Below are 27,012 nucleotides of genomic sequence, written 5' to 3' on the forward strand. Positions count from 1 at the left end.
CTATGGGCCCACGGGTGGGGGACTGGGAAAGAGAACCCCAACCCCACGCTGCCCCCTGCTCCCACCTCACTTGTCCGCACCACATGGGTGACTTGGGCAAGGGCCTCAGTCTCTGTGACCCCCAGTCTCCTTAAGTCTAAGATGGGGGCGTCTGCCCAGCACAGCCAGTCTCAGCTGTGTAGTGGGGAGCTTCATTTTCAAAAGAAAACCCTAACCTCCCTCGGTGTTGGGTGGGGGGCTGTCACTCACACCTTAGTGGGAAATAGCATCAGAGGGGCCGGGAGCCAGGGGGCCAAGGAGCAGGGAGGGGAGAAGGGGTAGATCCAGGCTGAAGAGAAGGCCGGCCCCTCCCCCTCCTTTTCCCCTCCCCTCCCCCCTCTTCCTCTCTCTTTCCCCCCTCCTCCCCTCCCGCCTTCCCCCCAGCGGCCCTCCAGCCCTCCGCCCCTTCCTCCTTCCCTCCCTCCTCCCCCAGCTCCTCCTCTTCCTCTTCCTGCCCTGTCCCCCTACAACTGCCGGCCTGCGAGCGCCCTCTGCCTTCCCTCGCTGTCAGTGCCGCTGGTCGAAGCCCCGACCCTGCAGAGCTGGGGCTGACGTGGCCCCCATTAGGCCCACACCCGCCCACCCCTGCTGGCCCCAGTCCTGCGGCCTGGGTGGCCACGAGAGGCACCCACTGGGACCCTGGGCTCCAGCTCCCTCGAACCCCCAAGACAGCTCCTGTGTCCAGGCAGGAGCAAGGCCCGGGGAGCAGCAGTGAGCCAACCGGCCTGAGGGGTGTGTGCGCGCCCCACAATGTCCATCCGCAGCCACACCCCCAAATAGACTACCACCCAAGGGAACCCTGGGGTCCCTCTCCAAGCCGCCCACAGCCAGGTACAAACTCGGAACCTTCACAGCTCCTGGGGTGACCCATACCAGGATGGCCCGGAGTGGGGAACAGCAGGAGCCCCCATCAGGGCCCACTCCAGGTTGGGGGGAAGAGGAGGAGCCCAGGCCTGGGTGGGGGCTGTCACAGCCAGTGGTGCTTGAGTTCCAGCGGGGCCTGGAGAGGCTGCAGGTCCCAGGAGCTGGTTGCCTCTGGAAATGCCAAGGGCTCCAGCTCGATCCCAGGGTCCTTTGATTGAGTCGTGCGGCCAGCAGAGGTTGGGAGGGAGGTGAGGTGGGCCTGGTGCCAGGGCTCGGGGGCCCTGGGATTCGGGGTTAGGATGGAGGACGGAGTGAGTGCTGGTGGGGGAAGACAGGCTGCGGTCCAGGGACGGGGGGCCGGTGCAGCCCACGCTCTCGTAGGGGACCGGGTTCTGGCTGGTGGCACCTGGCTTGTCCCTCCTGGCCGCTCCCTGCCAGCAGCATTCACTGGAGGGTGGGGAAGGGGCAGGGCAGGGCTGCCACCCGGCAACCCTGTGGGCTTTGGAGCTGGGCAGAGCGACTCCCTCTTCCCAGCTGTGTGACCTTGGGCAAGTGGCTTCCCCTCTCTGTGCCTCTGCTTCCTCATCTGTAGGGCTCCTGATGGGCTCAGAGGCCACGTCCTCTGGGTCCGGCCCAGGGCCCTCCCTTGGAGGAGGCCGCAGCACCACGCCACCCTCGGTCTCTCCCTGCAGCCCAGAGGGGCGGGCCGGGCGCAGCCCAGCACCAGAGACCACCCAGTTGCCCTAGTAATGAAAACTGGACTGTTGCGCCCTGGCCGTGCACTCACAGGTTAGAGCATCATCCCAATACACTCGGGGCTGCCGGTTCGATCCCCGTCAGGGCACGTACAGGGAGTTGATGTTTTTCTCTCCCTTCCTCTCTCTCTCTCAAATCAATAAATGAAAAACATTTAAAAAACTGGACAGTTGCTGAACCCGGGGTTATGGGCTGGCGGGGAGACTCCAACACCAACAAGGCACTGCCCCTCCCCCTTGACCTGCAGCCCCTAACAATGGCCTGACGGGAGGAAACATTATTTGCATAATAAGCAGCCTGGACAATGCTGGCAACAGCTGCCGCCCCCAGGGATCAGAGGAGTCTGGGGCACAGACTTCTAGGACTGAGGAGAGTGTCCCCACCGAGCAACCACCTCCCCCAGCTGCATGCATGGCGGGGGCGGCAGCTGCTGGCAGCCCCATGCCTCGCCCTTCTTGTGGGAATCATCTCGTGTGATCCTAGGCACCCCATGAGGCAGGGTTCCTCTTGTCCCCATTTCACAGGTGGGGAAATTGAGGCTTGAGAAGACGGGACCCTCGTCGAGGTGAGTCATGGAGAGGCCACCCGGCAGGGCTGACTGCAGAGCTGGTCCAGTCCTGGCTTGGCCCCTGCTGGCAGCGTGCCACTGGCCGCCCCTCACTGTCTGTCAGGTCAGGGCCTGGCCTGGGGGTGTCCGATCAGTGTCCTCGTCCGTGTCCACCTGCCCAGCCAGCAGACACGCATCTCCCCAGGACCTCGGGGTGCCCTTCCGTCCAGGGGCTCCAGGCCAGTGGGTGGAGGCAGAAATAGGTGAACAAACCAGGTTTCCTGGGCTGCCGGCCAGTGGCCCCATGAGGCAGGGGTCCAGGGTATGGTCAGGGCCGTGACTGGTGCCAAGTCCCGCAGGGCAGCTCCTGCTTCTCTGGTTTGCAAAGTGTGGGCAGGACCCTGCTGGCCTGGAGCCGAGCAGCAGACCCCAGGCCCTGGGGCAGGAGCCCCCCAGCACCCAGCAGCGGGGTCCCAGGCGCCCAGAGCAGAGCAGTAGGGAGGCTGGGCTGAACCTTCTGGAGATGCCCGTGTGGCTGTCCCCAGCAGAAACTAAGTGACTTGGCTCGCTGAAACTGCCACCCAGGCAGGAGGAGGTGACCAGAGGACAGTGGGTCGCTCTAGGATGCGAAGAGTGCATGGTTTCGCGTCCCCTCCTGGCTTCCGGAAGTCCTGCCTGCTTCTTTCTGGACTCGGCTGAGTCTCCAGTGGCTGGAGGTTCTGGAAGACACTGGGTGTGGGGTGGGAGCTCAGAGCACCAGGCGGTCCCTTCTAGCGGCCGCCTCACCTGCCTCGGTTTCCCCCAGCCCGGCCTGGCGAACAGGTGCATGGCTGCTCTCTGAGCCCAGCTTTCCTGTGACGTTCAAAGGCCACCCCTGCCAGACCCCAGGCTGCCTGTCCACACCGTCACGCCCGTCGGGGCCCTTGCCCCTCTGGCTCCCTGGACAGGCAGCCCTCCTTTGGAACTGCTGTTCCTACCCCCGTCCAGAAGCCCAGGGACAGCATCCCTGGAGGGGCCTGGAAGTGGGGCCCCAAGAACTTGTGCACCCCAAGCCTCTTCCCTTCCTCCAAGTCCAGAGGGACCCATGGGGAGCCCCACGTCCAGGAAATGCCACAGCCCCAGGCAAGCCAGGTTGGTGGTACCTGGGTGAGGGCCCTGCTCCCCTATCTTCTGGCTGCAGAAGGAAGGGGACGTGGCCACTCCGCAGTGTACCCAGCTGTCACCCGAGGGCCCCGAGCTCTGTCTGTAGGCCTGTCAGCCGGACGCAGCTCCCAGCAGCTTCCCCATCAAGGCTTCATTGCTGTCAGTTGTGGCCGTCAGCTGGCGTGAGCCCTGCAGGGCCCAGCGCTCGGAGGGTGCAAGGTGTGCCCTCGCCCATCCGCAACCCCAGGCCTCTGCCCTCCCTCCTGGACACGAGTGCCTGGACCCCTGGAGGCCGGTGGAGAAAGCCCCACTGGCTGGCAGAGCCTCCACCTGGGATGCGGCTGTGCAGGCTGAAGACGTCAGTGCCACAGACCCACCTGCAGGGTAAAATGGAAGTGATGCATAGCTGGGAAGGGCCAGTCCCCGCACCCTCCAAGAAGCCCCTGCCCAGGAGTCTTCACAGACCCCAGTTCTGGAAGGTTCCTCGGCACCTGCCAGCCCAGCCGTTAACCCCATCACCTCCGAGATGGAGCTGCACAGGTTGGGGCGTGCCGTGTAACTGTGACTTCAAGGACACCAAGCTGGAGTCGGACTGCCCAGGACCGGATCACCTGACGATGGGAAGCAGCAACCTGCTGCTGCTGTTGCTGCTGCCAGGGCCGACCGCCCCCTGCTGGCGGAGGCTTGAAACTGCACCTCACCGGGGCTCAGACGCTGCGGGGCCTGCAGGGGACCCACATCCCACCCTGCCACCTGCCCTGGCCCAGCCCCAGCCCCAACTTTGTTGGCACCCCTGAAGAGGTGATCTTTAAGGTGGCCCCCTGAGGAATATAAGAGTAACACGCGCTGTTCAAAGTACTTTCCTCGGGGCCCCTCCTCAACCCATGCAAGGGTCCATCTGCAGCCAGGGCCCTAAGTACTCTCCGCTCGCTCGGGCACTGAGCCCCAGCAGCTCCTGCCCAGAAGCCCTTCCCCCAGCCCCTGCTCAGCTGACGGCAGCTCCCCCGTGCAGGCCCACTCCCAACCTTCAGGACACCTGTCAGCCCTTCCTGCTGCAGAGCCCCACCCCTCACACCCTCCACTGCCACCTCCCATTCCTGTCCCCATCACCCCCGTTGGGGCCGCCCACCCCGATGAGCACATGGCCCAGGGGTTCCTTCCAGGACACAAGGCAAGCTCAGAGCCCAGCGACGGCTGCCCCGTGCACAGAGCAAGGCCGGCGTGCGGTTTCCTTCCATACCACATACGCCGGGTACCCCGGCCCTCTCCCACACACACGTGTGTGCGCGCACACACACACATGTGCGCACACAGGCACTCCAATGCTGGCCACACGAGGACAGTCCAACCTGTGGGCAAACTAGCCCAAGCACCTGGCCCAGAGCCGAGCACACAGTAGGTGCTCAATAAATCTGTGGGTTTCCGCAAGGCTGCCTGTGTTACAATCCGTCACCTGCTCAGACGTCCTCTGGCCCGGTGGATCCCGCAGCTCGGGGACGCCCCAGGGCCTTGCCGTGACCTGCAGGACACCCTGAGGCCTGGACCTCACCCAGACTCTGCACCCCCGAGCACACCGTTGTCCCCACCCCATCAGCAGTGCTCCACGTCTAAACACCCCAAGCTTGGGCTCCGTCCATGCCATTCCCTCCCGTGGCATTGCCCTCCCTCACTGGGGGTCTGCAGTCATAGGCTCTATGGAGGCGTCGCCTCCTCCAAGAAGCCCTCCTCCCCCCCCCACCTCAGGTTACTCCGGTCAGCCTGGAGTGGCCAGATCTGGCAGATTTTCTCCAAGGGGGCCCCAAGGCTGGGATGGCGTGGGGTGGGGGTTCTGGGGGCTGCAGGACCCCCCTTTTGTTGAGTAGCCCAGTGAGCAAGTCACCCATGCTGGCCCACAGCCAAAGCTGCTCGCTCTGGCGGAAGAGCACCTGTATGGCCAGGGTCCGGGTACTCCTCTGTGCTCGGCAGGCCACTTTCCCATACTTCCTCAGGGCCAGGAAGCTCCCGCCCTCACTGAGCCAGCCCACAGCACTCAGGCTGGATCTGATCCCTCTGCTTCAATTTCACACCACCCATGGGCCCCACTTGACGCAGGAGGAAGGAAGAGGTGAGTAACCAGTCCCTTCCTGCCCACCCCTCCAGGGCCCTGGCCTCCCCTGCCTGTCCCTGGACCAGCAGGAGACTCCTGCCCCCACCTCTGCCCCAGAAACCAGGAGGAGCCAAGTGAGGTCCAACTCCGGGCAAGGCCCGGAACTTGGTGACTTGTGGGCTCTGGAGCCTCCTGGGGACAGTCCCTGTCCCCTGGAGCATGGAGCCACAGGCTCCAACCGCCCCTCCCCAGGAGCCCTGAATCTGACATGCCCGCCTGAGACTGCTGTCTCCACCCGCTTCCCCGGGCCCTTCCAGCAGCGCCTGGCTGGCTCGCCTGCCCCACCCTGGGCTCCCTCGCTCTCGGCACCTCTGACACTGGCAGAGAACGGGATGCCCTGTCCTCAGATGCAAATACACCCCCATTGGCCCTGTTGGGACTGAAATCTTCCTCGAACATGGTCCACTATATAGAGAGGAGTGGAGCATGAGCCACCCCCACTCTGGACTTTGGCCAGCCCTCCCGCCCTCCCTGGGCACCGCAAGTGAAATGGGGGACGCAGACATCCCTGTCACCCCAGCAGCCTCCTGGTTTGTCAGGGCAGGTTCCCAAAAGCGCTTGTCTCCCTGCCCCTCCTCTGGATCTCTATGGCCCCTCCCTGCCCCCTCTTTTCCCTCCACTTCCTCTATCCCCTCCATCCCCTCCCCACCCCATGCCGGGCCTGGACGCCCAGGGCTGCTCAGAGGCCAAGTTCCTGCCTCGCACGCAGACCTGAGGGAAACAGAGCGCTTGCCAGTCCTGGGAGGGAGGGGCACGAACAGGAGGCGGGGACATGGGGTGGCGCCACGGGGCAGGCCCTCTGGGCGCATGTTGAACTCTCCTGAGTCCAGCAGGGAGGCCAGGCACAGTAGGGGGGGTGTCCCACGCATCTCCCCCAGAAGGTGGGTGTCTCCAGTCCCTCTGGGAGGACTGGAGTCTCGGGTCGCCCTGAGAGGGTGAGACCCAGAGCTGAGCCCCTGCCGGGCGAGGTCTCACCCAGATGGGCTCAGCCCACAGGACACAGGGCTGGTCGGGCGCCCAGGCTGAGCCCTGCCAAAGCAGGGACCTGAGGTCACCGGGGTGAGGGCGGCCCCCACCCTGCCCTCCACTCCCTGCACCCTGAGATGGCTGAGCATAAGCCAGGGACCCCTCCTTGCTGTCACCCTGCACCACGCCTCGGGGACGCGGCTCTGCAGGCCACCCCGGGGCCCCGCCGTGCAGCCCACTGTTCACTTGGCAGGGCTCTGCAGCGGGCTCCGTGAGGCCGCACATCGGGGTCCAGTGATGGGGCGGCGGGCAGAAAGGGCCCAGCTGCCGCAGATGAGGCAGAGCGGCCCTGCCGGGGGCGCCTGGAAGGCTGCGTGTATTCCCCCCGCCACCCCACCCCACGCCACTTTAGAAGCCCCTCGGGCTCTGGCTGGAGGAGCCAGGAAGGTAGGCCTTCCACTGAAAGCTGCTCCGGAGTGGTGGGGGTGCCCTATGGGCCTCGGAGCCCCTGGCCCTGGCACAGGGACCCACGCCGGCCCCGTGCCATCAGGAGCCACCAACCTGGGCTTCAGTCAGCACCCACTCCAGCCCTGGCTGGCTCTTCAAGTGGGGTGTGGAGGCCTTCCTGGGGGGCCTGTCTCCAGTCCCATGGGGGCTGTGCCCAGACACCAGAGGAGTCGGTTGTGGAGAGAGAGGGCCACCTGTCACCTTCCCCAGGAGCAAGCCTGGCCCAAGGTCACAGAGTGGGTGACTGGAGAGCCCAGGCAGGGGTCCCCCGGCACTGCGTCCTCCCTGGGCACCCCCGCCAGGCTGGGCACCAGCCGCCCCCACCGGCGACTCGGCACCCGCCCCCGCACAGCAGGACTTTTACCCCTGGGCAGGTCCGCCAGCCTCCCACTTGGACCCCGGCAGGGTCTCCAGCAGCACGTGCCCAGGATGCGGGGCCCATCTGCTGCTCAGGTGGGCGCCCTGGGCCGGCCCTGGGTCCTCCTCCTCACCTATGTGCTGGCCTCCGTGGAATTCAGCTGCCTGTTTATGCAGTTCTCCGTCCTGCCGGTGAGTGCCGCTCAGGCAGCCCGCCCCACGGGCCCTCTCAGTCCCTCTCAGTGTCCACCCGTGCCGGGGCAGGGGCGGGGGTGGGAGCCTGATGCTGCCGGCCCCTCCTGCTGGGAAGCCCTTGCCACACTGCAGCTGAGTGAGGGACCCAGGGACTGTGCCTCCTGACCCCTGACCCCCATCTACACGTTCTGGACACTGGCCGCTCGGCCCGCCCAGGGGAGGGGCTGTAGGGAGCCACATGTGCTCACTGCCCTCTGGCTCCCGGCCGCTAACTTTGCCCTATTGATACCCGCCCCCCTCACCTGCTTAGCTCACCTTCTAGCTGCACTCAGGCCTCTGCTGACACCTGCCACATACCTGCCGCCATGTCCCTCCATCCCTGGTCCCAGCTGGCCCAGGCTCGGGCAGCCAGCCTGCACCCCGCACAGGGCATCAGGTGGGGCCTGCCCCCGCCAGGGCGCCAGGGCAGCACCGTGCACCTCCTTCCTCTGCTGACCCCACACCTGGCCTGGGTGGGGCTGTGGCACTAGCCCCTGGGCACTTTCAGAAGTTTCTCCCGGGACCTGGGGGTCTGGTGGGGAAGGGGTGCCGCCTCTGTCACCAATTCCTGCATTGGCTGTGGCTCCAGGCCAACCGGTGGGCCCAACAGCCCACCCCAGGGCCCAGCACACTTTCACCGAATGGCCCGGTCCGAGCCACCTCCCCCCTCAGCAGCCCGGCAGCCTGGGCAGGCACCTTGATGTCCACGCCATGACAAGGGTCCCTCAGAGGGGCGGTGTGGGGAGTGATGGGTGAACAGTTAAAACCCTCAGAAGAGCTGGGCGCCCCGCGAGGCAGCCCCTGTGGGTGGGGGCGCCTGCGTTCATTTGTTCCGTGTTGCCCACTGGGCAGCCGCTAGGTGTGCCCTGTTCCTGGAACTCAGAACACAGCGGAGCACATCGGGGACTGGCTGGGCTGGCGGTCTGCCGAGCTGTGTCTGTGTGCGGTGGGGGCGGGGCGGTGATGCCTGCTCACACCCAGCGATGCCGGGTAGACTGTGCTATGGAAAAGGCAGGGGGGCCTGAGGGTGCGTGGCGAGCTTCGGGGAAGCAAAGGCTTAAAGGAGACAAGGTGTGAGCCTGGCCGGTGCAAAGGCCCGGGGGCAGCAGTGAGGTCGGTGGGGGGATGGACGGGAGGGAGCTGAGGCCGGAGAGGGGCGTGGGGTCTCCAGAGGGATGATGGAGGACGACAGAGTGCGGCAGGAGTCGGCCCAGTGGTCAGGGCTGAGCCCCAAGAGTTGCTAATGGACTGACGGGGGCCTGCACAGAAGAAGGATGTCAGGTGACGCCGGGGGTCTGGACCTGCACCCTTGGGAGGGAGACTAGCGCCCGTGCTGGAGGACACTGGGTGGAGAGCCAGCCGCAGTTCAGGACAGAGCTGCTGGGACAGGGGCCACTGTCTTCCCCAGCCTCCGCTGCACAGCCCGCAGGCTCGTGGGGATCACGGAACACGGTGTTCCCCAGGCTGGGCTCCCCTGGGGGAGCAGAGGCGGAGGTCAGAGGTCAGGTTCGCGGGAAAAACCAGGAGCGCCCAGAGCAGATGGGACCTTGGAGATGGGAGAAGAGGGATACGCTCGGGCGGTGGGGGAGGAGCAGGAGCCCCCAGGTGGATGGGGCAAGGGGGCAACGGTGAGCCTGGGCAGCCCTTCCTAGAGGCCCTGTGGCCAAAAGGAACAAGGGGAGGGGCGGAGAGTGGCAAAGAGAGAGCAGAGTCCCTCCTCGGACAGGAGAACGAAGCAGGAAGGGGAGATCTCCCAGAACCAGCCCTTGAGGGGGCCAGAGGCTGGGATGGGCTGGGGGAAGGGGTGGGCACAGTGGGCGCAGGACAGAGAACGGACTCGCCAGGGTCACACATGACTGACTGCACCCAGGACAGACAGACAGCCCGGCCAGGCTGCCCAGTGCGGGGAGGAGCAGACAGTGGTGGTGGGGACAGCCCAGGACCCTGGGACCGAGGAAGCTGCCCTGGGGGCGGGGGCACACGCGAGACAGAAAGCGTGCGGTGGCTGTCCCAGAGGGAGCTTAGGGAGGGCACAGGTGAGCTCGGGGACGCAGTGTCCTCATTTCCTGGGGCTGCTGTGACGAAGCCCCGAAACCCTGCCTGAGAGAGTCGGAAATCTACTGTCTCACCGTTCTGGGGGCCCGAAATCCAAACCCAGGCGCTGCTGGCCCGGAGTGAAGCCTGAGGGGGTTCCCCCCACCACCACGTCCAGCATCTGGTGGCAGCAGACGTCCCTGGCTGTGGCCGTGTGTCCAAGTCCCCCTCACACAGGACACAGTCGCACTGGATGGGGGCCCGCCCCAACGACCTTGCTGTAGCCGGGTCACCTCTGCGAAGACTCCTTCCAGAGGAGGCTCCCTTCTGTCTGAAGTGCTCAGGGCGAAAACCTCAGCAGAGCTATGGGGGAGGCCCACTCCAGCCCATTCTAAGTGGGGTCCCTGGAGGGAGGGGTCCAGAGCTCTGAGGTCTGCAGGGTAAGGAGCAGCTACAGGAGTGCTGAAGTCACACAGACCTGGTCCCCGCCTCCTCAGGTCCCCTGGAGGGACACTGGTCACTGCCTTTCACTCCCCAGACCGGCTTCCTGCAGGAGCAGGCCCGGGTCCTGCTGGGAAGCGGGCTGCCCCCCGGAGGTCATCGGGGCACTGCAGATGTCACCACGCAGCACTGAGTGAATGGAGCCCAAAGGGTGGGAGCTGGGTGCCCCCCCACCCACGTGAGCTCTACCCCACGGAGGGGAAGGGGGGCCGGCCACTGCCTTCACCAAACCTCCACACAGCCCTCCCCAGGCCCAGAGCCGGAGCCCCCACCGGCTTCCTGCTCTGAGATGAGCCCCTGAGTCCCCCCATCCCCAGGCCTACTGCCAGGCACTCAGGGACAAACCCACGGTTTCCTCCCAGCCTGTTCGGGGCCACCCCTCCCAGCCCCTGACCAGGGGCCACGCCTGTGTTTCAGTACCTGTCCCGGAGGCTGGGCCTGGACTCCGTCACCTTCGGCTACCTGCAGACCACCTTCGGCATGCTGCAGCTGCTGGGGGGGCCCGTGTTCGGCAGGTACCTGGGGCAGGGTCCTGCCAGGTCCCCGACCTCACGCCGGGCCCCCCAGGGTGACCACGGCAGCGCCTGTTTCACAGAGGGTCACGCTGAGGCGCAGAAGCGCTGGAGTCCCTTTTGGGCTGGGTGGGGTGTCCCCCGCCCGGGACTTCCACTAATTCTGGTTTGTGAGAGAGGGTTGGATGGGCCAGACTCCCCCGGCCCCAGTGAGCTGGGCTGACAAATGACTTTTCTGGAAAAGGCAATTCTGGGGACTAGGACTCTGACACCCCACCTCCCCGAACCACACACTGGTCGGGTCCTCCTGCGAAGGCCGCAGTGGACGGAGCAGCGGGGCAGGGTCCGACCCTCAGAACAACTGCAGAGCGAGCGGCACTCGGCCGGGAGGGGGGAGAGCGCGAAGGGAGAGCGGCTTTCCCACAACGCACGCGTCCTGCCCCTTCCCATCCTACAAGTCACCTCGCAGGGCGTGGGGTTGCCCGTCTGGGGCGGACACCCCGAGGTCACTGACAGCTGCCCCTTTGGAAGGGTGGGGGATCCGAAGCCCTGGCAGGAGGGAGGCCCAGCAGCCCACCAGGGGCGGGTGCCCAGGCCTTCCCCTGCCCACCCTCACAGCACGAGGATCTACCAGACCAACCTTGCGGGAGCCCGGCAGTCCCAGGGCTGGGCGTGGGCACCGAGAGGGGGACCTGCGCGACGTCCGTGAGGGTCACAGGTGTGGCGCCCCCCAGGTTTGCGGATCAGCGAGGGGCGCGGGCCGCGTTCACGGTCTCCTTCCTGGCGGCCTCCACGCTCTACCTGCTCCTGACGGCTGCCTGCAGCCCGGCCCTGCCCGGCGTGGCCTTGCTCTTCGCCTCGCGCCTGCCGGCCGTGTTCATCCACATGCTGCCAGGTAGGCCGGGCGGGGGCCTGCGGCGGGGACCCGGCCGGGGCGGCGTGGGGGCGTGGCGTGCGGCGGAGTGGGACAGGTCAGAGGGCAAGAGTGGTGTGGGGTGTGACTTGGCGGGTGGGGGGCAGGTCTGGGGTGCAGGAAGAGATTGGGGGCGTGGTCAATGGGGGCACGTCTGAGGTGCAAGGGGAGGTTGAGGGCGTGGCCTGGACGGTGGAGGGGCCATGTGGGGGCGTGGCCTAGGCCGCCCCGGGGTCCTCCGGGGGACCAGGCCGTTCAGCCCCTGCTTCACCCGCAGCGGCCCAGATGGTCGTCGCCGACCTGTCCGCGCCCGAAGAGCGGCCCGCGGCTCTGGGCCGGCTCGGCCTCTGCTTTGGCGTCGGCACCATCTTCGGCTCCCTGCTCGGCGGGACCCTGAGCGCGGCTTGCGGGTGAGTGGTGCGGCGGGAACCGGCCGGGGACGGTGGGGGTGCGGGTCCGGACGCCGAGGCTGGTCGCGCTCTGGGCCCGAGGCCGGGCCCCACAGCCGCCCGGGCCTCGGCTTCCCCACCTGCAAGACCCCCGGGCTGCGGCGGGCGGAGGGCGCCTCGCGCGGGGAAGGAGCCGGCAGGGGCGGGAGTGGCCAGCAGGGGGCGCCGCCGCCCCGCGCAGCCGCCCGGCCAGGTGCGGCAGGCCCAGTTCCCTTCAGGTCGCTGATCCCTGGGCGGTCCCAGGTTATTAAGGAACCTAATCTCCTAAAGGAAACCGAAAGGCAGGCCCTGGGGGCAACGTCCTGGGAAAACGGGACCGGCCCCTGGGGCCCTGCGATGGGGACGCTGGACCTCCAGCCTCTAGAGGGGGCGACAGCAGCTTGTGTGTGTGAATGAAGGCCTCCATCGCCCACACACACACACACACACACACACACACACAAGTCTGAGGTCTTCCCCTCCAGAAGTGGTGCCGCTGCGTGGAGCTGGCTGCGCCGCGGCCTGGGCACACCTGCCAGGAGAAGGGCTTCACCTTGGCCCCCGGAAACCTGGCCCTGGAGGGGCCCAGGGCCTCCCTTCCGCTGCTGGAGACCAGCACCCCTAGGCCGCCCCGCCCTCATTTACCCCTTCCCGGAAGCACCCCAGCACCCACTCAAAATCAACTTCTTCATGGGAGTGACCTTGCCCTTCACCTGCCTTCGGGCCCAAGTCTGTGGTTTGGACTGAGGGGCCATGGCTCCCCGGCCCTGTTGCGGGCACAGGGCGCTACCTGCTCCCTGACCGGAGGCCCTGTGCCAGCCGGTCACCCCGACCCGGCCCTCCCTGCGCAGGCCTGGGCGAGCTGAACTGGGACGGGGCTCAGGAGGGGAGCCCTCCTGGTGTGTGACCTCACAGACACGCACACACCTGCCGCACGGCGGGGCGGTGGGCCCGCCCTCTGTTGGCACCCAGTGCCCCCACCTTGGACTCTGTGCCAGCTGCTAGGCCTCTGGGGGGCGCAGTTTCCACAGGCTTCTGAGTGCCCCAGACGAGGCCCAACAGTGGTGGAGGCAGCTGGGTAACGGCCGAGCCCCAGGGATTGGGGGACAGACAGGCATGGTGGCTTTGTCACACGGTACCTCCCTGGAGGGAGGTCTCTGTGCCCACCCATGCCCCCCACCCTAGCATTTAAATCAGAGCCTGGGTCTCGGGACTCTCTCGGCTGAGCGCCTCGGGCAGGAGGGCAGGACCGTTTCGTGCCCGCTTCCTCGCCCATGTTTATTGAGCGCCTGCTAAGCGCCCCTGGGATGCTGGATTCTGGATGCAGTGGCGGACGCAACAGGCCGAGGTCTCAGATGAAATGAATCGGCCATGTCACCCCGTAGCGTCAGGGTGAGCTGCGAGGTGTAAGAACACAGCAGGATTGGGGCAGGTGGTCCCTCGACCTGGAGGGAGTGAGAGCGGAGGCAGGGAGGGGACGGAGGGGCAGGCAGGCCGTGAAGCCCTGGGCAGCACCAGCCAGCCGGTGTCACCCAGGTGCCGCGCTGCAAATGTGGGGGCTGGGGCCAGTGCAGGGGGCCCAGCGAGGTCGCTGGGGTGCTGGGCCAGGCTGGGCCAGGGCGGAGGGAGCGAGCAGAGGGAAGGTTCTGGCCCACTTGGTTTTGCTAGTGAGCGGGGTGCGCATGTGAACTCAGGGCTGAGCCAGTCTCGGACTGGCCCTGGGGCGCTGCTGTGGGCCTGGCTGGGGTGTCAGCGGCCCCGAATGCCAGCGGGAAGAGGCGGGGGTCTCCTCAGGCTAAGTCTGATGCCCCGTAGGGCTCCTTGAGGGGACAGGCTGCAGGGTGAGGGAGCCTGGGGGTTGGATAGAGCAGGGCTACATGTTCCTGGGATGTTTCTGAGCCCTGGAAGGTGGCTCAGATGGGGGTGGGAGAGCAGGTGTCCAAGAGGAGACACAGTGAGGACCAGAAGGAAAAGAGATCATGAGAACTTCCTGGAAGGCCAGGGGCATGTGGGTGGAGGAGGGGTGGGCCCTCCATGCCCACAGGGCCAAGAGTGAGCACAGATTCCGCCTGCACAGGTGCCGCCTGCCTTCTCGCTGGGCGGGGGCCGGAGGCTGGCTCCATAACCCAATGGACCCGGATTGGGGGAGAGGATCTACGTCTCCCAGGGAGAGAATAAAGATGGCTGGGCTGTGAGTGGGAAAGGGGCTTCAGAGGAGTGAAGACAGAGCGGGGGCGGGAGAGGCCCCCCACCCAGGGCAGAGGGGGCTTTCTCAGCCTCCCCGACTGGCACCTTCCCTCACCTCACCAGGGGTGCTCACCTGGGAAACAGGCCCTCAGAGCCTCGGCCTCCCCTCCCATCACCGCCTGCCTCCTTCTCCAGCCCAGCTGCTGACCCAGAGGTTACCACTTCTCTCTCCCTCCCAGCAGCTACCAAGACAGCCACCGCCCCTGCCCTCTCCTTCCAGAACATTCCATTAACTCCCTTCTTTCATCCCAAGATCTAAGGACCTTTACGTCCTTGGAATGTCCTTTGATGGGTGAGCGTACTGAGGCCCCCCAGGGTGGGGGGCATGGAGCTGCCTCTTTGTCCAAGGCCCAGGGGAAGGGGCTGCCGGTACCCCGTCTCCCTGACCTGCCTCCCCGATACCCCCGCCCTGTCCAGAAAGGCCCCAGCCATACCCCCTCCTGCATGGGGAGCAGGTGGAGGGAGGAAGTGGCCTTGGCAGCCCCATGCAGAGGCGCTGGTATAACTGGTTTGGGCCCCACCTGGAGCTGGGGCTGGGAAGCCTGGCTGGCTGTGGGGCGGGGGCAGCTCTGTGCCGGTGGCCCTGAGCCCAGCCCTCGCAGCCTGGAGCAGCTCTGTCACACTCGCCCACCAGGAGGGTGGTGTGGTGTATCTCACGGGTGGGCGGCACCAGCCTGCGAGCCTAGCTGACTCGGGTCCTGGGGGGCAGGTTCCAGGTATTCAAGGAAGTGGGGAGCCTCTTATCAGGGCTGCTGGTGGCCACCTGATTGTTGGGGGTCATTGGCTGGCCCCCCTGCTCCTCTGAGTGCTGAGGGGCTGCCCAGCTCCTCCTCAGGGCCCAGCCCTCCAGCCCCCTGCCCTCCCTCTCTGGGTGGGCAGGGCAGACCCTGGGCTTCCAAGGTCGCAGGTTCGGACTTGACCCCTGGATGGGTTCAAGGCTATACCCACCCTGGGCCTGGAGTTGGCGGGAAGGAGGGCCAAATCAGGCCAAGGAGGTACCCTAAGCTCAAAGCAAGCAGGGGTGGGGGCATCTGCGGCTCCCCAGTGTCAGGGCTAGGGGAGGCCGCCTGCCATCTCCGGGCCCCCAGCACGGCCCCACAGGAAGTCATGCGTACCACTTGCAGAGGCCTGGGACAGTGTGAGCGCTGGGCGGGATGAGGGTCCGGCCAGAACACCCTGCGGTCAGGCAGAGATGGGTCTCAGTGTCCGCACGGGCTGGCCCCCCAGCCCCAGGCACTAACTGGCTGCTGGGTCACTGGCTCTGACCCCCAGGGGGCCCTCCAGACTGAGCAGGTATTTATCAGGAAGCGAAACGGCCTCCCAAGACGGAGTCCTGGCCCTGGGTCTGAGACGGGGACCCTTATCAGCCAGTGCGGTGCTGATGGAAGGTTTCCGGCTGGTGACACAGCCGCTTCCTCTGCGAGTTAATGAGTAGGCTTCCGGGGCTGTCCCGAACGGCACTGGTGCAGGAGTGACTCACGACCTGTCAGGCCCGCCGCCCGCCCCGCCTGCAGCTCAGGTGGCTCACCGAGGCCGAGCAGCACCAGGCCAGCCCGGTGTCTGCCCCCCCAGCCCAGGGGTCACAGGCCCTGCAGGTGACCCGGGTGCAGGCGCTAGGAAGCACACACAGGGCTCCAGGCGAGGCTGGGGTCTCGGCCTCCACCTGAGACAGGAAGCCAGCCGTTGCAGGAGCGGCTGTGTCCCAGGCCGAGGGGAAGTCCGTGCAAAGGCCCGGGGGCAGGCAGGGGCTTGGGGCCTGCAGGAGGCCTGTGTGGTCAGGGGAGGGTCAGGTGCTTGGGGCACACAGAGGGCTGCCAAGAGCAAGGCTGGACACGGCTTTGGGGCATTTTTCTGGACCTGAAAGCCAGAGGGGGTCTGAACCAGGAGTGGCCCCACCAGCAGGAAACCCCAGTGGGTACGGTTCCCTTCTGTGGTCCTGGCCACAGTGTTCTAGGGTCCACCGTGCCACAGGGTCCTTCCCCTGGGGCAAGGTGGCTTCTCCACTCCAAGCCCCATGTGGACGTCCGGCGACATTCTACAGCCCCTCACATGCACGTGTCCCATGAAGCTGGGTCCCGGCTGCCCCAGCCTGTCAGACAGGAGAGGGGTGCTGGGAGGCCCTGGGCCCTCCCCACAGCCAGGCCAGGGGACCCCGCCTTCGTTCTGTCGCCTCTCGGAGCCTCAGGGCAGGTGGGGAAGGCAGCTCCAGCTCCAGGAGGAATGGACACAGGCACAGGGTCCTCGCTGGGTGGGCACACTCCAGGCCTCGAGGTCAGGGTGAACAGGGCGCCACAAGGGACCTCAGGACAGCCAGGTGCCCCAGGGACTCATGCAACCTTGGGGGTGTCCCGGGAGGGTGGCCCTCCTGTGCATCCTGAGGGAAGGAGGTCCCCCATCAAGATGACCACAGAGAAGGACTCGGGTGTCCTTTCATGGCGCCCCTGAGGCGGGCCGGCCAGCCTCCTGCCCATCCTTTCAACCCAAAATAAAAGGCCAGGAGGACGAAGGCGCCCGGCGCGGAGCCCAGCATGATCGGTGTTCAGTTTCTGCAGAGGGCCTGGTGAGCCCCAGCACCCCCCCCCCCCCGGTGACCTCGCTCTGCAAGGGTCCCCAGGGCAGGAGGCGCCCCAGCTGTGGACAGGAGGCTGGTGGGCACTCCAGGCAAGGAGACCCTCCATGCAGGGGCCTGAGCTGAAGCCGCCTCCCCCCAACCTGCCTCCCCCTGCCCCACCTTTGTCCCGCTCTCCTTGGCATTTTGTCCTAGGAGGGCCCTGAGCGGGGAGGACAGCCCCTACTCCTTCCCAGGGCCCTTGGGGTCCCTGAGCCCCTTCGGTCACTGGCCACTGCGCAAGGCCCCACCGAGATTCCCAGAGAAGCGGCCTGGCTCCACCTCTCGGTTGTCACCAGCCTCCCAAAATAGCCATCTAAGTGGCCGCCTCTGCTCCCCCACATTTCCGGGGCATCTGGCAGAGAAAGCAGCTTTTGTCCCCGTCGGCCCCAAGCAGTGACGTCTGGGCCTCGGAGGCCAGAGTCCTGAAGAAAGGTCCCTTCTCTCTGGGGCCAGCCGCTCGGCCCTGCTCACGTCACCGATCAGTTGCTGCCGGCCAGAGGAGGAGGCTGCGGGGCCACTCTGGGGTCCAGTGCCCACTGACCTTCCATCTGCCAGTCCACGACCTGCCAGTCCGCAGATTGGGGCCGTGCAGTGAGAAAGCCTTAACAGCCGGCCTCGGGGCGCTGGGCATTGGGGGTAGGGAGACAGAGACAGACCTGTGGGGTGGGGCCAGCAGTACACGCAGGCTGGACAAGTGCCAGCGCCACTGCTGAGTGAGTCCCGGCAGTTCCCGGCCTGAGAAACAAGGGCGGCCGGGGCACTGGGGCCACCGACATCCCCGGTCCCACAAGTGTGTGGCAGAGTCTTGCCCGCCCATGGCTCCCTAGGGGGCTCGGCGAGGATGTGCATGCACCGGCGCTGCACGGTTTGTGTGTGCATGTGTGTGCTGTATGTGTACCCGTGTGTGCGTGTGGTGCATGGTTTGTGTGCACGTGTGTGTACATGTGTGTGGTGTGCCGTGCGGTTGGTGTGTGCGCACACCTGTGCTCAGCGGGTCAGGAGCTGAGTTCCCGCCTGCAGCCTGTGCCGGAGACACTCCCCCAGGAGTGAGAGTGTGGGCTGGGGAGCAGGCGAGGGGCGGGGTGGGCACTGACGGACAGAGACACCAGGAGGGGGGGCGAACACACAACCCAACACGCAGAGGGTGCTGAGTAAAATTGCACACTTGAAACCGACATAATTGTATTAACCAGTGTCACCCGGTACACTCAATTAAAAATAATTCTAACTTAGCGAGGATTGAAAGTGGAGGGAACGGTCTGGGCCGCAGCCCTGGGTGGTGCTGGCAGGAGGGAAGTGCCCGAGGGAGGTGTCCTGGGTTTTGCTGGGCCAAACCCTCCCAAGGTCCAGCGCACTTGTCCCCCCAGGAAGGGGGAATGGGAAGGGGCCTCCTCGGCCCAGATGAGGCCACGTGGGCTCTGTGTGACCACGCCTGTCACCCCAGGATTCAGTGTCCACCCTTCGTGGCTTTTGTGGCCAACCTCCTGGGAGCGGTCCTCAGCTTTACCTGCATCCCCACCAGCACCAAAAGGGCCAGCGCCCACGGCCAGGCTGCCCCAGCAGGTGAGTCCCCCTGGGCACGGTGCTCCTGAAGCTCAGCCAGCACAGCATGAGGCTCCGGCCCTGCAGCCTGTGCCCTGGGCCTCCTACTGGGGCAGGGCTCCCTGGGGTGGGAGCTGCCCAGACCCTGGCCTGCCTGCACAGTGGCTTCCTGTTCCAGGAGCGGGGCTATGTGCCCCTCAGGGTGCTGACACCCTCGGAGCCAAGCCAGGTGTGGCCACAAAGGGGACCCTTGTCCAGGCAGCGTGGAGACTGAGGTCCAAGGCAGTGGAGGGTTACGAGAGGGCCCCGGGGGGTGCCAGGAGTGAGCACGGGCAGGGCGGGTGCCGAAGTGGCAGCAGGGCATTGCCAGGTCAGGGTGTGTGAGGTTCTAGGGGCCTCCCCTGGGGCAGAGGCGAGGGTGCTGCGGTGGGGAGGGGGCCCCCAGGGCGTCCCCAGCCTAACCCCTGCATGGAGGCACAGAGACAGACCGGTGCCCTGCCCCGTGACCGAGAGCACGTCTGGGACAGAGAGAGCTGCCCCCCGCCACCACCATGGGAACCGTCCTGAGACCGGCCTCCGGGGCAGCGGCTGGGATGGAAGAGGGTGGTGTGGGGACAGGGCTGGGGGCCTGGCCTACAAGGTGCAGAGGATCGGGTGACGTGAAGGAGGCCCAGGAGAACAGGCAGAGCCGGGCACGGCCAAGCTCCGCTGGGAGGCCAGTGACCCAGCGGTGCTCAAAAGTGTCCCCTGGGTGGCTCAGCACCGAGAGTGGCCCTACTCCCCAGGCAGGGGCTGCCTCACCGGTTTGTCACACCCTTGCCCAGGCATGGGTGAGGTCCCTCGGTGCCCAGGTCCAGGCCAGTTTGTCAGAGTGGAGGCACTGTGCTTTCTGAGCCCCTCCTGGAATCCCGGGATCCCCGGGCCAGTGGGGGCTGAGGGGCCTGTCCCGGGGGTGGGGTGAGCTGCCCAGGCTCCTGTTCCCATGAACAGGCATCCGAGGCCGCTGGGGAGAAACTGGGAGAGTTTGTGCCCGTGACGGGTGTGGGGAGAAGGCAGGGATGAGGGGCCACCCCCACCTCCTGGGCCTGGACCCCGGCATTTAGGCTGAGGGGGGCAAAGACCTACGGCGTGGGCCTGACAGGTCTCTCGGGTGTCCTAGGCGGCCCCCAGGCCAGTGTGTTTGACCTGAAGGCCATCAGTCGCCTGCTGCTTCAGCCTAGCGTCCTGCCGGTGTTCCTGGTCAAAGTGGTCTCCGGCTTCCCCTCCGGTGAGTCCTGGGCTGTCCCCGGGCAGCCCCGACGCAGGCCCCGAGGACAGAGGTCCGTGTCCAGGGCCTCGCCCCGCCCCTCGGCCTTGTGCTGCCTGCTCTGGCTCGCTCCCTTCAGGCCCCACCTGGGCCATATCCAGCCACATCTGTCCCAGAGGGGAAACAGTCCCGAGGCATGGAGGTGTGGAGGCTCCGTGTCCTCCGTGTCCTCCCCGTCCTGCAGCCACTCAGGCCCCCTTGAAGCCCCTGTCACTCTGTCCTGGCTGCCCAGCCTGTGACCTCCCGGTCCTCTCGGACAGTCTGAGAGATGGAGCCAGAGCTGATGACGAGCACATACGTGGCCCACTCCTGAGTCCTGGCCAGCTGGGGGGGGGGGGGGTGGACCCTGAGGAGTCCCTGGTGGCCATCGCGCCCCTGGCCCCTGCCCCGTGCCGCCACACAGAACGTTCGGTCTCCCGGCAACGCCGTGCTGAAGCTCCCAGGCCTACCGAGCCCACTGAGCTCCCTCCCGGCCCCAGGCCGGCCCGCTGGGGCTCAGGGACTGGACCATGTCACCAGTCTAGTGAAAGGGGCCTTTGGGGGCCCCTGGTGGGCCTGGGCCAGACCCTGTCCCACGTCAGCCCTGGGACCCCCCTCCATCAACTGCCCTCGCTGGGGTGCCACCCGTCTGGGGGTGCATCCAGCCCTTTCCTGCTGCCCATGCAACAGCCCCTAGGGGCAGCGTGTCCCAGCCGAACTCGAGGAAGGCTCCCTGATCCGGCGGGTGCCTGGCGCCTGCCCTGAAGCGGTCCCTGTGGTCAGGCCCCCGCACCCTGGCTGGCCAGCCCGGGCTGCCGGCCGGCCTTGACCCCACTGCCTCGCCCAGGGCTCTTCATGGTCATGTTCTCCATCATCTCCATGGACTTCTTCCAACTGGAGGCCGCCCAGGCCGGCTACCTCATGTCCTTCTTTGGGGTTCTCCTGATGGTGAGTGCGGGGCCCCAGGCATGGGCTGGGGGCCCCAGGCACGACTCAGTTTCCCTTGGCGCTGGGCTCTGCACTGTCATCCTCCTCTCCTGCCTCTCCGAGCCCCCTCCACACCCCCAGCGGGTCGCCTCTGCCCTCGGGCTCCCATGGCTCTGCACCCACTGTGGGCCCACCTGCCGGGGTCCCATCTTAGAGGGCAGCAGGGACTGGGGCACCCTTGGCCTGCGGTCGGCGGCGGCATGTCTGGGGACCCCAGTTCACTGAGTGCACCTCTGAGCGCCCGGCAGCAGACGGGACATGGAGATGGGTAGACCCAGTGGTGGGGTGCAAGGAAGGAGAATCGGGGCTGCCGGCCAGCCGTGTGCTGACAGGCCAGATCCCCCTGCGCCCTGTGTCCCCGAGTCCACGTTTCTGCGTCTGTCAGTGCGGGAGCCGTAGCCCTGCTGGCGGGGTCGGCGGGCTGAGTAGATGGGCTGACATGGCAAAGCGGTGGGCCAGCGCCGGGCACCCTGGGGGCCCCATCCAAGCAGCACTCTGGCTCGGACACTGCTGTCACCGTGCGTCACCCTGAGCTGGCTGCTCGGTGTCAAAAACCGCCCTAGAAGCAGTTTGCAGCGTCCTGTCTGCCAGCCCCCTGGACCCCCAGCTCCAGGCCCAGCCAAGCCCAGCTCCTCCTGGGCATCTGGGCCCAGCCCCGGGGCAGTGGGGACAGGTGGTGACGTGCTGCCACCACCCAGGATGTCTGCCTAACAGCCGGAGCGCAAAAGGGGCTGTGCTAGGTCCTACTGGGGCCGGGAGGGGCTCTCGGCCTCTCTGGAAGCACTCGGCATTCCTGCCACCTCCCAGCCTTCTGCTCCCCTTGCTCCTGGCCCAGGACTGGTGTAGACCCCGGTGCTGAAATAGCTCCCCGGGAGGGCCCAGCCCTAACCAGCCGTGGGCAGAGTGGGGAACTTGGAGGACAGGGAGAGAGAGAGAGAGAGAGAGAGAGAGAGAGAGAGAGAGAGAGAGAAGCAGGGGGAAGGAAAGAGAGGCTGGGGTTGCAGGGAAAAGAGAAAGAGAGGGAGAGAGAGAAAGAGAAAACATGGCCCTGGCTGGTGTGTGGCTCAGTGGACTGAGTGCCGGCCTGCAAACCACAGAGTCGCCGGTTCGATTCCCAGTCAGGGCACACACCTGCACTGTGGGCAGGTCCCCAGTGGGTGGTGTGCGAAAGGCAACCACACATTGATGTTTCCCTTCTCTTTCTCCCTCCCTTCCCCTCTGTCTAATCTTTCAAAAAGAAAACGCCCAAAATAATAATAAAATAGCAATAACATCCAACATAATAAAATTAAATATTAATAATAATAATATCGAATTAACATTATTGATTTTAATGATGTTGATATTATTTTAATATTATTAATGTTATTGTTTTAATATTAAAATAATATTAAACTTGAAAATAAATATTATTGTGGCCAATACTAAAATAGTAACAATAACACCCAAAATAATAAAATTAAATATTAATAATAATTAATAATATTAGTTTTAACAACATTAAAATTTTAATAATAAAAATAACGTTAATGTTTTAATATTAAAATGTTGAATTTAAAATAAATATTATTGTGGCCGATAATAAAATAGTAACAATAACACCCAAAGCTGGGTTCCCAGGCCTTGTTATGAACGTCTGCCTGGAGACCAAGCCTGTGCACGGAGGAAGGAGGGAGCCCAGTGGGGCCCAGTGTGCCAGAGCCCCAGGGTGGGGTGGGGGTGGGTGCCATGGAGGCCCCAAGCAGGGGTAGGGGTGGGGCAGGGGGCTGGGTTTTTTGTCTGCAGAGAAAGGCCTGAAGCCTCCTTCCTCAGGCAGCTTCTTGTGCACCCCCTGCACCCCTGCCACCTCTGCAGCCTGCCCAAGGAAGGGATGGTCCCCCGAGGGTCTGGAAAGGCCACCCATCTGGTCCCTTGCAGCTGGGCTCACACCTGCTGCTTCCTCCAGACCATTTCCTGCCCTACCCTGGGGGGCTGTCAGACCCCGAGGGGGCTACAGCAGCCCCTGCCCCCACTCCCTGTGTAGGTTGGGGGTGGGGGCTGGCGAGGCATGGTAGCCCAGGTAGTCCTAACATGAGGGGACAGCAAGCAGACCCCTCTCCCCAGTGGGCCTCTGGCCCTCTGTCCCTTGCAGGCCCTCCTGCAGGAGCTCCCCACTCAGCTCATCCGTGCCCCATACTCAGCCACCGTCAGGGTAACTAGCAGCTGGGAGGAAGACAGCAGGGGGCGCTGTGTGAGGTAAGGCCCTGGTGGGGGCCTTAGGGGAGCAAACTGCAGGTGAGAGAGCCTTGGGTCACAGAGGGGCTGCAAGTGCGCTGGCCCTCAGGTGGAAATACACTCTGGCTTGAAGGGAGAGACCCAGGCTCTGAAAACACTATAGGGGGTGGTCTGCACGCCAAGAACAACCGGATTTACTCGAGTGCAGTGGGGCCGCAGGAAGGGGACCCTCGGAGGTGGGCGGCGGGGTGACCTGGCAGGACAGGAGCTGTGGGGAGGGTCAGGAGGAAGGGAGACCTGGGCGCGTTTGCTGGCTGGACAAGTCCAGGCCTTTCTCAGTGGATACGTCAGGGGCTTGGTCTCTGGGTCTAGACGAAACGCTGAGGCCCAAATGCGGACAAGAAGGGAGGCAAAGCCGAGTGCAAAAGCAGGGATTTCTTCTCAGAAGGATGCTTATGGTTCTGATTTGAGGCAGTTTCGTTATGCCAGGCAGGCGGGCTGGTGCCTGCCATTCCACAGGGCTGGGCCGACCCAGGACCCCAGCCCAGGCCGGCGCTGCCCCCAGCCTGCCCGCCCCCTGGGGTGCGCTGCTCCAAGCCCAGAGTGCCGGAGCTTCCTGCCTGCCAGGTACAGGATGGGAAAGGCCCAGATGGAGACTTTGCTCGCCCGGGCCTGGGCGTGGCCTTGGGCCTGGGCCTGCCCTCTGAGTCACGTCCCTGGTGAATGTCCCTGGGAGAAGAGCTGCCACGGGCAGGAAGGGCAGCACAGAGAAAGTGTCCCCTCTTCAACCAGCTCCTGGGGCGCAGCAGGGAGTGAAGGGCTCAGGGACAGGGGGGCACAGCAGGTGGCCTCGGAGAGACTGCCCCCTGCCCCTGGGGACCTCGCCTGACCAGGCCCAGGACTGGCACTTGCTGATGGGTGCCCCGCCCCCTGCCCAGCTTGGGACCCTGAGCTGATGATGTCAGCCCTCTGGGCCTCAGTTTATCCAGTTGCAACTGGGGTGGTGACCTCGCAGGGTATGGGGAGGACACAGAGCTCCTGGCCCAGCATAGGCACGGCCCTCGGTAGACAGGACTGGGCCTCGGTCAGGCCAGATGGGCTCAGGATGCACCGGGCATGCGGGCACCGGGCTCAGCCCCCGTGCAACCACCCCTCCTCCGAGCTGCGGCTCCGCGCCGTGAGACGGGCGGGCCCTGCCGCCCCGGTGAGAAGACAAAGGTCTGAGGAAGCAAAGTTGGGGCGGGGACACATGGGGGCCAGGTGACACCAGAGGGGCCTTCACAGGACCACAGGGGTCCCCAGGCCGAGCATTTTCAAATGGTAAAGACAGATTTGCCCCACCCATGGTCCCCCAGCCCCCCAGCAGCCCCCTCAGCCCCCCAACACTAACATGTCTGTCATGACTGAGACTAAAGGGTGAGGCTGGTTCTGAACGCAAGAACTGGACCTGTGAGTAGCTGGCTGTGCATGCGTGTGGAAGCATGTGCATGCAGGAGCCACCCGGCCCCTCCCCCATCTCCCAGGGACTGGGCTGCAGACCTTGTGGTCCCCAGCGGGGGACGGGGCAGCCGCGGTCCAGACCCTCCTCTGTCCCCTCAGGTCGTCCAGGGCCTAGTCGTCGGGCGGCTAAGCAGCCGCTTCTCGGAGGCAGCGCTGCTCCGGGCCAGCGTGCTGGTGTTCAGCGTGGTGGGACTGGCCATGGTGAGAGCAGCCCCGCCCAGGGCCACCCTAACGGGACCTCAGGGAAGGGCCCTCCTGCCATAGTCCCAGGGGACCCCCGTCACCGTGGCCCCTGCCCTGTCCCGTGCCAGGCGATGATGTCCGACGTCTCCCACTTCTGCCTCCTGATGCCTGGCCTGGTCTTCAGCCTTTGTACCCTCAACGTGGTCACGGACAGCATGCTGACCAAGGCTGTCTCGGCATCGGACACAGGTGAGCGCAGCCGGGCCCTCTGAGAGGTGGCCTGCCCGGACCCCAGCCCTCCTCCCCGGGGAGCCTGCTGGCGGTCTCCAGCGGCATAGCTGTCTGGTTTGGGGCCGGGGCCGCCTGACCCCCTGGGCACTGCAGCCTAGTCTTAGTGAGCGGGGTGGGTGGGGTGGGCTGCAAGAGGGCTCAGGTGAGAATATAGCCACCAACCAGGCCAGCTGGGTCCAGCCAGCCCTGCACCCGGCCCTGCAGACCAGTCCAGGGCCAGACCTGGGGGCCAGAAAAAGGCTTCCTGCAGGCGGTGTTTGGCTGGGCTCTAAAGCCTGGGCTGGATCTCACCAGAAAGAAGGAGGGAAAGATGGCATTCCAGGTCCGCCCCAGCTATGCAAAGGAGTGGAGGCGTGCGTCTGAAAGGCTCTCACAGAAGCCGGTTAGGAAGAAAGCCCAGTGGGCAGGGCATGGGGCCCGAGGCGTGGGCTTCCTGCCACGCCAGAGCCCGCTCCAGCCTTCTCTTCCCTCCCAGAGCAGCACCCAGGGGCTCGTGGGTGCCTCCTGGGTGGGTGGACGAGTGAACAAATGGACAGCTACTTACGTCTAGGAAGCCGCAGGCCTCTGGGGGGACACGGGGGTCCCTGGGCTGACAGTGTCCAGGCTCCAGCCCCTACCCTCTCCGGGCCGTGGTGCAGGCCCAGTGCAGGGGCTCCCACAGGCTCCTATGGAGGCTTCCTTGGCAGCGGGGCTAGAGAGCCCAGTGGCCTGGCTGGCCCTCGGTCCACTCACCTGTCTGGCGGGTGGGGGCTGACGGAGGTCAGGTGGCCTGAGGGGAACAGGGGTGGCTGAGGAGAACCAGGCCTCTTCTCAGGGCAGCCTTGGGAGCCTCCAAAGCCTCTCAGACTGTGGCTGTGGGGTCTGGGAGGCCAGGCTGGGCCTGGAGGGCTTCCTGGAGGGGGTGGGCCAGCCCTTTGGAGAGGCCTGGAGGAACAGGCCCAGAGGATGAGGGTAGGGCCTGGCCTCTTGGTGCTGAGGCCCCGCCCTCCTCCCGGAAAGAGCCGGAGAGCTGGTTCCCAGTGCTAGCCTGGGAACCTCGACCACAGAGGGGGCGGTAAATTGCTCCCTGGTGTCTGTGGGCGATGGGAGAGGCTGCTCCTCCGTTTCCCCCAAGGCCCTGAGCTGGGGTGGGGCCTCGCCAGGCAGCTGCCCCCTCACCCAGCCAGGCTGTCCAGCTCCGGAGGCCTGGGCTCCGACCCTGCTGGAGCAGAACTGACAGCACCGGGCACAGTGGACAGAGGGGTGTGCAGATGGGGGTCAGGGAGTCAGGTGTGCAGGCAGCCAGCTGGACCTAGGACGTGGGGCCACAGGCAGGGGGGCCCCTCTTAAGACTCTGAAGGCCTTCCCAGCCCTGAGAGGTTCGTCCCCTCTAGTTCCTAGGGGGGTAGGTGGGCCGTGGCAGGACACTGGGGACATCATGGCCTGCTCTGCACCCCAGCCCCAGCCCTCACCCAGTGGCTCACCTTCTGCTGCCAGGCCCACATCCCCAGTATCTGCCATCTCCCTGGTGGCCTGGCCGGTGACGGTGACCAGTCCCGGCCCCTCCTGTGCCAGGGTACCTTCTGTGGCAGGGTGCAAGTGTCCAGGGGGGCCCCTCCATGGCTGAGCAGTCCATGGGGAGCCCCAGGCCTCTGGGGGGATGGGGGGTCCCGGGCTGACAGCGTCCATGGGGAGCACTCCCGCAGGCCCTGGGGGAGGGGCTGGGGAGACAGAGGAGGCCTCTGCCACATCCTGGAAGTGGGCGGCCGGGGTGGTGACGCTGAGGGACCCACCCAGGCCTGACTCACACCCCCCATCCCACAGGGACCATGCTGGGCCTCTGCGCCGCTGTGCAGCCACTGACCCGCACCCTGGGGCCCACCGTGGGTGGCCTGCTGTACCGCGCCTTCGGCGTCTCCATCTTCGGCTACGTGCAGTTTGCCGTCAACTTCCTCGTCCTCCTGGTACTCTGGAGGCAGCCGCTGCCCCGCCAGACGAACAAAGTCCAGTGACCTTGGCCCCTAGGCACAAATGGGCAATAAACTCCCAGGACCTCTTCCGGTCTCATTTCTGCAGGGGGCCGTCCAGGCCTGCCTGCAGCTGGCTGGGCAGGGCCTACGCAGCTGGAGATGGAGCCTGGGATGCGGGAGGGCTTCCTGGAGGAGGGGCCTGCTGCTGGGCCCCAGGGCTCTGGGGAGGGCAGAGTCACCCAAGTTTGTCCTTGTG

The 27,012-nt window shown here is 65.6% G+C and overlaps 1 protein-coding gene and 1 long non-coding RNA gene across 4 annotated transcripts; one reads left to right on the top strand and one right to left on the bottom strand.

Moving 5' to 3' along the window:
* Nucleotides 1-498: 498 nt before the first annotated feature.
* Nucleotides 499-7,673, bottom strand: LOC139440904 (uncharacterized). Its single transcript, XR_011651180.1, has 3 exons — nucleotides 7,460-7,673; nucleotides 3,349-3,726; nucleotides 499-2,935 (listed from the first exon to the last, which is right to left on the bottom strand). It is a non-coding gene; the product is annotated as an uncharacterized lncRNA (long non-coding RNA).
* SLC67A1 (solute carrier family 67 member 1) lies at nucleotides 5,216-26,842 on the top strand. Of its 3 annotated transcripts, none has more exons than XM_071221370.1 (11): nucleotides 5,340-5,453; nucleotides 7,343-7,517; nucleotides 10,512-10,609; nucleotides 11,341-11,501; nucleotides 11,797-11,929; nucleotides 18,250-18,368; nucleotides 19,507-19,614; nucleotides 20,480-20,580; nucleotides 24,433-24,534; nucleotides 24,645-24,765; nucleotides 26,611-26,842. In XM_071221370.1, exons 2-11 carry the CDS (start codon nucleotides 7,398-7,400, stop codon nucleotides 26,796-26,798), a joined length of 1,251 nt encoding a protein of 416 aa, XP_071077471.1. In that variant the 5' UTR covers nucleotides 5,340-5,453; nucleotides 7,343-7,397; the 3' UTR covers nucleotides 26,799-26,842. The 3 variants fall into 3 exon arrangements, with proteins under 3 accessions (XP_053780841.1, XP_071077471.1, XP_053780842.1); XM_053924867.2 differs by lacking the exon at nucleotides 5,340-5,453 and adding an exon at nucleotides 6,283-6,376; XM_053924866.2 differs by lacking the exon at nucleotides 10,512-10,609 and having other exon boundaries at nucleotides 5,216-5,453.
* The last annotated feature ends 170 nt before the right edge of the window (nucleotides 26,843-27,012 follow it).

Source organism: Desmodus rotundus, chromosome 5 (assembly GCF_022682495.2).
Source record: "Desmodus rotundus isolate HL8 chromosome 5, HLdesRot8A.1, whole genome shotgun sequence".
In the NCBI taxonomy this organism is placed as follows: Eukaryota; Metazoa; Chordata; class Mammalia; order Chiroptera; family Phyllostomidae; genus Desmodus; species Desmodus rotundus.

Excerpts from the sequence above, each read along its gene's own strand:
- SLC67A1 (XM_053924866.2), top strand. The coding sequence starts at position 5,231 with ATGCTGGCCCACAGCCAAAGCTGCTCGCTCTGGCGGAAGAGCACCTGT. Across the intron at positions 7,518-11,340 it reads TGCAGTTCTCCGTCCTGCCG|GTTTGCGGATCAGCGAGGGG; the intron begins GTGAGTGCCGCT and ends GGCGCCCCCCAG. Across the intron at positions 11,930-18,249 it reads ACCCTGAGCGCGGCTTGCGG|GATTCAGTGTCCACCCTTCG; the intron begins GTGAGTGGTGCG and ends CTGTCACCCCAG.